At 30.8% G+C, this 10,520-nt stretch overlaps 2 protein-coding genes across 2 annotated transcripts; both read right to left on the bottom strand.

Annotated features, from left to right (window-relative positions):
• Nucleotides 1–610: 610 nt before the first annotated feature.
• LOC123682540 (DNA-directed RNA polymerase III subunit RPC8-like) lies at nt 611–3,621 on the bottom strand. The gene is made up of 5 exons (XM_045621188.1): nt 3,416–3,621; nt 2,202–2,494; nt 1,883–2,066; nt 1,492–1,751; nt 611–742 (listed from the first exon to the last, which is right to left on the bottom strand). Exons 2-5 carry the CDS (start codon nt 2,310–2,312, stop codon nt 692–694), a joined length of 606 nt encoding a protein of 201 aa, XP_045477144.1. The 5' UTR covers nt 2,313–2,494; nt 3,416–3,621; the 3' UTR covers nt 611–691.
• A 3,434-nt stretch (nt 3,622–7,055) lies between these two features.
• On the bottom strand, nt 7,056–10,191 carry LOC123682539 (DNA-directed RNA polymerase III subunit RPC8-like). The gene is made up of 5 exons (XM_045621187.1): nt 9,933–10,191; nt 8,627–8,983; nt 8,308–8,491; nt 7,920–8,179; nt 7,056–7,200 (listed from the first exon to the last, which is right to left on the bottom strand). The coding sequence occupies exons 2-5, from the start codon at nt 8,735–8,737 to the stop codon at nt 7,150–7,152; spliced, it is 606 nt and encodes a 201-aa protein (XP_045477143.1). The 5' UTR covers nt 8,738–8,983; nt 9,933–10,191; the 3' UTR covers nt 7,056–7,149.
• Between the last annotated feature and the right edge of the window lie 329 nt (nt 10,192–10,520).

The raw sequence follows: 10,520 nt of genomic DNA, 5'->3' as shown, positions 1-10,520 counted from the left end.
TTTTTGAGCATGTCAAGTATGACAAAAAATTTGCCAAAGCTTGAACAAGCACGAATCAAACTTGAATTGAAAATTGAATTTAGTATTATCGGCAGAACTGAAACATCAAGAGTCAAACTAGGTATACATATTTAATTTTATTAATATCAATATTTTTATTTCACCTTTTAATATCTTCTACAAGGTTTTGTATATGTGAATGAAATAATATTTTTGATATTAATTATATCAAATGACTCCTTTGAAATTTACAATTACCTGAAACAAACAGCAAGTTCTTCAAAGGTTGAACCTCTTTTAAGAAATAAGTCCAGTATTCATTTTATTTTCAACTCATGCTTTCTCTAATTTTAATAGAACACTATCTCTGACACTTCTTTCTTTTCGAAACACCACTCAGTCATATTTCAAAAACCCTAGTTTCACTATTCGTCAGCCAGAAGTGCTAGATGAAAAATTTATCACATACATTTGGACATTTGGTTTCAGATCAATGCTGTCATAAAAAAGGACGTTTGAGAATGTAGGTATATTTGCTACTATAAAAATTTTTTGAAATTTTATTTGACCTAATATTTTTTTGAAGAGATGAAAGAAATAAACACAATTCTAATTTTACTCTTATTTTATTCAATATATATACAATAATATACAAAAATAATTTAAATTTATCCACTGCCATATTTTAGTACTAATCAGACCACCAGTCTAATATTCCCAAACCTTGTTCATTTATACTTGCCTGAAAAAAAAAAGGTTTGGTTTATTTTTTCTCTCGTATTATACTTAAAGGAGATATTACAGCTCTGCATAAATACAATCAAATATAATCTAGAGCTTATAGGAGAGCCTTTACATGGTGGTCCACGAGCAACTGATACTCTTGATAGATTATTTCGATTTCAGGAAAGTTCATCCCAATATTAAGGGCAGTAATGGCACTCAAAAATGTGGAGCGTTACTTACTTTTTAAGGAAAAAAAATAATAATTTGAGTGCTGTTCCACTAGATAATACTAATCGAAGGATAAATTTATGGAGAATAAGATGTTAAAAAACAAACAAAACAAAACTACTAAAGCAAAAATTAAAATATCTAAGTCCCAGTCTGTACTTTTGTGGTATGGTTCATATAAAGAGTTTGATGACCTGAGATGAGGATAACTGGCATTTTGGAAACAATACGTTGAACAGTTCGGGAGTAATACTTAATCAAAATTCTGTTGAAATTAATCACCATGTATATCAGAAACAAGGAGCCTTAGCCCATATTTAATTATTGTTTTCTGTCTTTCCTGGGCACCATCTTTTTTTACCATGAAACTATGTACTGTTACTTGTGAACTACCCTGTATGATATATGCAGCACATAACCATATGCTTTTTCAACTAATGAACAAAACTCATCCAGATGTTGATGATTGATTGAATAGGATGATAAGACTTATTTTAAATAAGTATAACCATGTTAATAAGAAATATCTGAACTTACCTTTATTGAATAGGAAGATTTGAGGTTTTCTGTATCACTAATTTCAGGAACTTCTCCATTGAGCCCAGGAGTCATATCTAAGAATTTTTCTTCTATAACCCTGAATCTTATGTCATCATCTGAATCTATGTAAAGATCATGCTTTTCTCCATCACCAGTTACATATTCCCAAATCCACGCTTGATCATCCTCAGAATATCTTGACGGATGGGGAATATATTTCGGTGGTATGAATATTTCATCGAAAAAACCAAGCGTTACTGCAACGAAAAAAAAATGTTTATTGTTTTTTACTCCAATTTTCTTAGGCCTCCGTGAGACCTCTCAGAATCTTATATCTAAATTTTACTGCTAATCAACATTGCTACCAATATTGTGATATATTTCTTACCATGGATTCCCTCACGACTAACACTCTTTACTTTTCCTGTTATTATTTCTTCCACAGAAGGCCTGAACATGATATATCGAAATTTTACTTTTGTGTAAGTGGATCCATCCCCTGGTTTAATGAAGCTTTCTCCAATGTCTGTAATACCATGGAGAGCAATTCCGAGACCAGAGGTGTTGAGAACCTGAAAGATCAAAGTAATCAGTCACTCAAAAATCAGCCTTAAATATAACATCCAGAAGATAATAGCATTTTGAGCGAAAAAATGCTGTTTGGTGGAACTAAATAATTATAGCATATAACCTACTTCAAAACTTACTTTATTAGCTAATACTTTATTCAATTCTTGTTCAATAGCCTCCCGTAAATCCAGATGAAATAGTTCAGGAGGAATACGCACTGTATTTTCCAATTCAGCTAAGAAGAACATATTAAGTTTAATTTAATTTATTTATAACGTTAGTTTGTTTCTGTAACCGGGATTTGGATAAATGGACCATGGTAAAAATTTGAGGTTATGGTTTCATAAATTATTGCATAGAATTGAAGTGCAAATCTTCTTTTTTCTCATTTAATCAGTTTTTCCTCAATTCTTATGGAAGGTGGCGCTATCTGTAAAGAAACAAATTTTTAAATGGGTAAAATAAGCTGATAGATTGAAGTTAGAAAAATTTGGCAATTAATTTAAAAAAAAGTATTTAATAACGGATAAAACGTTCTTATTTCTTTGGATTGGTTTTTTAAATAATTTAAATTCTCTTCCAAAAAGCAGAAACATATCAGAAGATGAGTTTATATAAATTCCTGCATATTTCCATCAACAATATTGAAGAAGCGGTTTTGACTTCGAGCCTCATAACCCATTTGTGGTAAGTGTTTGATAAAACAGACGTAGGGTTGTTGAAATATTTGATTTAGGTCAGCAAAAGCAAAATTAACAAATTTGGAGATGATATCTTAGAGAAATCTTGTGGTAAAAGTGAAATCAACTTTCAGTGAGTTGAATGTATCATACTACCATGAAGGTTATAAAGCAAATAATTCACTTACATCTTCCTTTAGGATTATCCGTGGTTACAATAATACTGTGAATGTGGATATGCTTTTTCACCCGAGGGAGTAAAATACTCATTTTTTTTCACGCTCTTGAGGGAGTGAAATAGTTCATTATAAAATTTTATTAAAAAAAATTGAATTACTATCAAAGACAAATGACAAGAGTATACATTTCTTCTATACATTTCTAGCAACATGTTGAACCTACGATTCATGTTAACCCTTTCATTTATAAATATTACGTAGGTACTGAATAATTTCCCTGAATACATTCATGAAGTAAAGTTCGAATAAATATAATATTCTGGTGAGCATTGTTGGGGAGAATTTAAAGTTAACAAAACATTATAGAAGTTTACATGCTTTTGAGGTCGATATGAAAATTAGTGGAACGTATCTTTGTTAAATGCAAAATAGGAGAAATCCGAATATGAGAAATGGATAAATGAAATTAACATTAACAATGGCATGTCTCACCCTTATGTGTATGAACTCGATGGAATGCATCTTGTGGCTGTACTCACACTCCAGAAGCAGATTGATTGGATGTTCTGTATGAATTAAATTCCACTCCGAAATTGAAGGAAATGAAACAAAATGTATGATTTCACGAAAATCAAGAAAACTGAAAATGAAATTCGTAATTGGAAGCAATATGGAAGTATACGTCTCTTTACTTTAGTACGATAAGTAAAAATGCACACTGATTGTTGAAAAATGAGACCATATGTAGGTATAGGTATTAATATCTCTCGAGGAGAGGGTATCTAACATAATTCACAGCTATTACCAATGTTTAATCCATGAATATTGGGTTGAATTGAAAAGCGAAAAATTTATATTTAAAATATAAGCAAAAATTTTAAATGAAATGAAGGACACATATACATATAGGTATACAGGGAGTTCCATCTCAGACGAGCCACCCCATTTATTTTTTATCCCATAGTCAATAGTGATTGAAAAAATTTCCCAAAACACGTCGAATGATTTTGTTTGGGGGACATCTTTTGACATATATTTGAGGCTTGAATGAGCAACCCCTAAGAGGGGGCGCTTCAACCCCTCAGAATTGAAAAGGGAAGAGGGGTTGAGCGATACTTTGAAAGATTTTGGAAGCCTCTTTACAAAGGTTTATGAAAAACCTAATTTGATGAACCGTTTTTGCCAAAAATCAATTTTTCAGCTCAAATGAGCCACCTTGAATATTTTGATTTTTTTACAATGTACAATTTTTATTGAACCGCTTTTACAAACAGAAATATATATTCTGGTAATATATTTTTGAAATATATTTTCTTACACTCACAGTTTAAAGGCAATACAATAAATATCCTTTCTAAATTATCTGTCAGTATTACAATTTGAGTTGTAATATAAAAGTATTATAATATCTTTTAGCGAGACTTTGAATTCGCAAAATCATTGATTATATTATCATCGTAAGAAATCTTATTCCCTAGTATATTTTACAAATTGTTTACCAATTTTCATGTAGATCTTGAAATTTTGTGTATTTTTTAAATTTATCTCTAATGTCGAAATTCGTACATTGTATGCGTACAATATTTTCATCAATAAATCAGAATAAAAAAAATTAATAAGCTCAATCTCAATTAAATTTATCAGCATGCTGGTAAATCCGTCATTGAGCTGCAAAATATCATGTTAATAGCGTCATCAGAACCATAGGAAATTCATGCAGAATTTCCATAAGAAAAAATGAGGAAATTATTCACGTGGAGTCAGTTGCTTTTGAGTGCTCGGACGTTTATTCATGTGACAATTGCACCCTTGAAGACCTCATATTTACTTATATATAGCTTTGTCGTCCCCAAGGATGCGGTAAGCAACCCAAGAACCAGATGTTACGATATTATGCGTCTCCTGTGTCTCCACTTCAGACTTGAATTTTTTTTACGTGGAATGGGTGAATGCTTTTTCGGAAGATTAGAGATGTTCCTCTAAATGCGAAAAGAGTCGTGGTACCACCGATATCATTTCATTTCATATTATCTTATGGTTCAAAATGTAAGAAGAAAACCTAATTGAAATAGTGGATTATCGAGATATTAACGTCCGACAAAAAGCTTGGGATGAAATAGCAAAGGTGGTTCAAATGTCAAGTAATCAATGGAGAATTACTTTTATGTTATTCTATTAATACATTGCCACCCCGGAAACACACCTAAAAAACTCTGTTTCAATCTTCGTCCAAAATTTTGTGTTGAGATTGTAGTGACTCCGTCTGCTCAATAGATGGCGGATAAATTTTTAGGGGTCGACACTCGACGCGTTGCAGCAGAGTCCTCTCTCCACCATGGTGCGGGAGGGTGTGCCTTAGGCAGAGATCGTTGGAATTCCTAACTGATGAGTCCATCAACGATCTCGGGACGAAACACTAAACCCCCAGGAGAGGGCGCACATTAAATTTGGCTCGAGACAGACTCGCCAAAATTGTAACTTCCTGTCAGAACCAAATTTAATGAAAATATCGATAAAAAAAACTGCTAATGATTGGGGCATTATGCTTCTTTGTCATTCGTTCCCAAAAAGTCAGTACTTCATTCTACACATAATTTTTGTTCAAATTTGAACTCTTATAAAGATGTGCGGACACACAGACCGACAGAAAAGAAACAAAAATTGTTCAGGATGGACTGAAATACGTTTTTCCGATCGGAAATCAAACTTGAACATTATTTTCATTAGAACAGATCCGACTAGATTGAAATTTAGTTTGTTTTTGGAAAATAATCGCTTGGATTTTCACATAGAATTTCAGGATGAACGTATCAATAACAAACCTCATATAAAAGATAATTTGGAAAAAATTCCTTGAATCATGTTGATCACTAACTCCAATAAATAATGCCATAAGAAATACCGAATAAGATTTTTTTTTAATTTATCGTAAAAGTATATTTCAAAAGGGCCTGCCGCTAAAGATACTTAGAACAAGTTAAGAAGGTGTTTCATGAATGCAAGAAATATATCACTCACCACGAAAAGAAGAGTGTCCAAAAACAAAGTTAATTGAAAATTCGAAAAACAGATGCTATTTTTATTACCAATCCTTGAGACCAGAAAGTGAGTTTCAAAATATTTCTAAATCTAAAAATTCAGTCTACAATAGCAGACAGATAGCGGAGTACCTGATTATATTATTACTATATTAATTTTTCTGTATTATAAAGCTCACATCAATTTGAGTGAAACTCCAAATGAAATGTTTGACTTGGAAACTCCCCAATCCAACAAAATTAGTATAGACCCAGAGAAAAATGATGACACTACATTTGGGAATTTTGAAATACAACTTCAGTAGACTGAAACTGTTCATATGGACTTAAATGTGGAATTGCCTCAATGAAATATATGTGAAAAACCATCGTTAGGTCAAAATCAATCAGTTGATATTTTAAAGAAAAGTGCAACTCTCATGGATGAAAAATATAAGGAAAGAAGTCTATCTCATGGATCAAAATGTTTGGTAGATTTGGTTGATATGGACCTCTTCTTTTTGAGCATGTCAAGTATTACAAAAAATTTGCCAAAGCTTGAACAAGCACGAATCAAACTTGAATTTAGTATAATCGGCAGAACTAAAACATCAAGACTCAAACTAGGTATACATATTTAATTTTATTAATATCAATATTTTTATTTCACCTTTTAATATCCTCCACAAGGTTTTGTATATGTGAATGAAATAATATTTTTGATATTAATTATATCAAATGACTCCTTTAAAATTTACAATTACCTGAAACAAACAGCAAGTTCTTCAAAGGTTGAACCTCTTTCAAGAAATAAGTCAAGTATTCATTTTATTTTCAACCCATGCTTTCTCTAACTTTAATAGAACACTATCTCTGACACTTCTTTCTTTTCGAAACACCACTCAAAGTCATATTTCAAAAACCATAGTTTCACTATTCGTCAGCCAGAAGTGCTAGATGAAAAATTTATCACATACATTTGGACATTTGGTTTCAGATCAATGCTGTCATAAAAAAGGACGTTTGAGAATGTAGGTATATTTGCTACTATAAAAATTTTTTGAAATTTTATTTGACCTAATATTTTTTTGAAGAGATGAAAGAAATAAACACAGTTCTAATTTTACTCTTATTTTATTCAATATATATACAATAACATATAAGTTTATAAAAAAATAATTCAAATTTATCCACTGCCATATTTTAGTACTAATCAGACCACCAGTCTAATAAACCCAAAGCTTGTTCATTTATACTTGCCTGAAAAAAAAGGTTTAGTTCATTTTTTCTCTCGTATTATACTTAAAGGAGATATTACAGCTCTGCATAAATACAATCATATATAATCTAGAGCTTTTATGGTGATCCACGAGCAACTGATACTCTTGACAGATTATTTCGATTTCAGGAAAGTTCATCCCAATATTAAGGGCAGTAATGGCACTCAAAAATGTGGAGAGTTACTTACTTTTTAAGGAAAAAATAATAATAATTTGAGTGCTGTTCCAGTAGATAATACTATTCGAAGGATAAATTTATGAAGAATAAGATGTTAAAAAACAAACAAAACAAAACTACTAAAGCAAAATTTAAAATATCTAAGTCCCGGTCTGTACTTTTGTGGTAAGGTTCATATAAAGAGTTTGATGACCTGATATGAGAATAACTGGCAATTTTGGAAACAATACGTTGAACAGTTCGGGAGTAATACTTAATCAAAATTTTGTTGAAATTAATCACCATGTATATCAGAAACAAGGAGCCTTAGCCCATATTTAATTATTGTTTTCTGCCTTTCCTGAGCACCATCTTTTTTTTACCATGAAACTATATACTGCTACGTTTGAACTACCCTGTATGATATATGCAGCAAATAACCATATGCTTTTTCGACTAATGAACAAAACTCATCCAGAATAGGATGATAAGACTTATTTTAAATAAGTATAACCATGTTAATAAGAAATATCTGAACTTACCTTTATTGAATAGGAGGCTTTGAGGTTTTCTGTATCACTAATTTCAGGAACTTCTCCATTGAGCCCAGGAGTCATATCTAAGAATTTTTCTTTTATAACCCTGAATCTTATGTCATCATCTGATTCTATGTAAAGATCATGCTTTTTTCCATCACCAGTTACATATTCCCAAATCCATGCTTGATCATCCTCAGAATATCTTGATGGATGGGGTATATATTTCGGTGGTATGAATATTTCATCAAAAAAACCAAGCGTTACTGTAACAAAAAAAATGTTTATTGTTTTTACTCCAATTTTCTTAGGCCTCCGTGAGACCTCTCAGAATCTTATATCTAAATTTTACTGCTAATCAACATTGCTACCAATATTTTGATATATTTCTTACCATGGATTCCCTCACGACTAACACTCTTTATTTTTCCTGTTATTATTTCTTCCACTGAAGGCCTGAACATAATATATCGAAATTTAACTTTTGTGTAAGTCGATCCTTCCCCTGGTTTAATGAAGCTTTCTCCAATGTCTGTAATATCATGGAGAGCAATTCCGAGACCAGCGGTTATGAGAACCTGAAAGATCAAAGTAATCAGTCACTCAAAAATCAGCCTTGAATATAACATCCAGAAGATAATAACATTTTGAGCGAAAAAATACTCTTTGGTGGAACTAAATAATTATAGCATATAACCTACTTCAAAACTTACTTTATTAGCTAATACTTTATTTAATTCTTCTTCAACAGCCTCCCGTAAATCCAGATGGAATAGTTCAGGAGGAATACGCACTGTATTTTCCAATTCAGCTAAGAAGAACATATTAAGTTTAATTTAATTTATTTATAACGTTAGTTCCTTTCTATAATATTATACTGGGATTTGAATAAATCATAGACCTAATATCCATATTATATTATATTATATATATTAGGTCTATGGAATAAATGGACCATGGTAAAAATTTGAGTTTATGGTTTCAAAAATTATTGTATAGAATTGAAGTGCAAATCTTCTTTTTTCTCATACAATCAGCTTTTCCTCAATTCTTATGGTAGGTGGCGCTATCTGTAAAGAAACAAATTTTTAAATGGGTAAAATAAGCTGATAGATTGAAGTTAGAAAAATTTGCCAATTGATTTCAAAAAAAGTATTTAATAACGGATAAAACGTTCTTATTTCTTTGGATTGGTTTTTTAAATAATTTAAATTCCCTTCCAAAAATCAGAAACATATCAAAAGATGAGTTTATATAAATTCCTGAATATTTCATCAACAATATTGAAGAAGCGGTTTTGACTTCGGGCCTCATAATCGATTTGTGGTAAGTGTTTGAAAAAATAGATGTATGAGTAGGGTTGTTGAAATATTTTTTTTAGGTCAGCAAAATTGACAAATTTGGAGATGATATCTTAGAGAAATCTTGTGATAAAAGTGAAATCAACTTTCAGTGAGTTGAATGTATCATACTACCATATAGGTTATAAAGCAAATAATTCACTAACATCTTTCTCAAGGATTATCCGTGGTTACAATAATACTGTGAATGTGGATATGCTTTTTCACCCGGGGGAGTAAAATACTCATTTTTTTCACGCTCTTGAGGGAGTGAAATAGTTTATTATAAAATTTTATTAAAAAAAAATTGAATTACTATCAAAGACAAATGACAAGAGTAGTGGATTCTACTACTAAAAGTTAAGTAAACAATTGAAAAAGCTCTATACATTTCTAGCAACATGTTGAACCTACGATTCATGTTGACCATTTCATTTGCAAATAGTACCTACTAAATAATTTCCTTGAATACATTCATGAAGTAAAGTTCGAATAAATAGAATATTCTGGTGAGCATTGTTGGGGAGAATTTAAAGTTAACAAAACATAATAGAAGTTTACATGCTTTTGAGGTCGATATGAAAATTAGTGCAACGTATCTTTGTTAAATGCAAAATAGGGGAAATTCGAACACGACAAATGGATAAATGAAATTATCATTAACAATGAAAAGTCTTACCCTTTTGTGGATGAACTCGATGGAATAGATCTTGTGGCAGTACTCACACTCCAGAAGCAGATTGATTGAATGTTCTGTTTTTTTTTTTAATTAATTAATTTTTTAATAATTGTATGAATTCAATTCCACTACGAAATTGAAGGAAATGAAACAAAATGTATGATTTTACGAAAATCAAGAAAACTGGAAGCAATATGGAAGCATATGTCACTCTTCACTTTAGTACGATATGTGAAAATGTACAATGATTGTTGAAAAATTAGAACATATGTGGGTATAGGTATTAATATCTCTCTAGGAAAGGGTACCTAAAATAATTCACAGCTGTTACCAATGTTGAATATTTTGATTTTTTTTACAATGTACAATTTTTATTGAACCGCTTTTACAAACAGAAATACATATTCTGGTAATCTTTTTTTGAAATATATTTTCTTACATTTATAATTTAAAAGCAATACAATAAATATCCTTTCTAAATTATCTGTCAGTATTACAATTTGAGTTGTATTATAAAAGTATTATATCTTTTAGCGAGACTTTGAATTCGCAAAATCATTAATTATATTATCATCGTAAGGAATCTTA

This window comes from Harmonia axyridis, chromosome 6, assembly GCF_914767665.1.
Source record: "Harmonia axyridis chromosome 6, icHarAxyr1.1, whole genome shotgun sequence".
NCBI classification, from domain to species: domain Eukaryota; kingdom Metazoa; phylum Arthropoda; class Insecta; order Coleoptera; family Coccinellidae; genus Harmonia; species Harmonia axyridis.
Note: the sequence above shows the minus strand (reverse complement) of the source record. Positions and strands in the feature narration are given on the sequence as shown.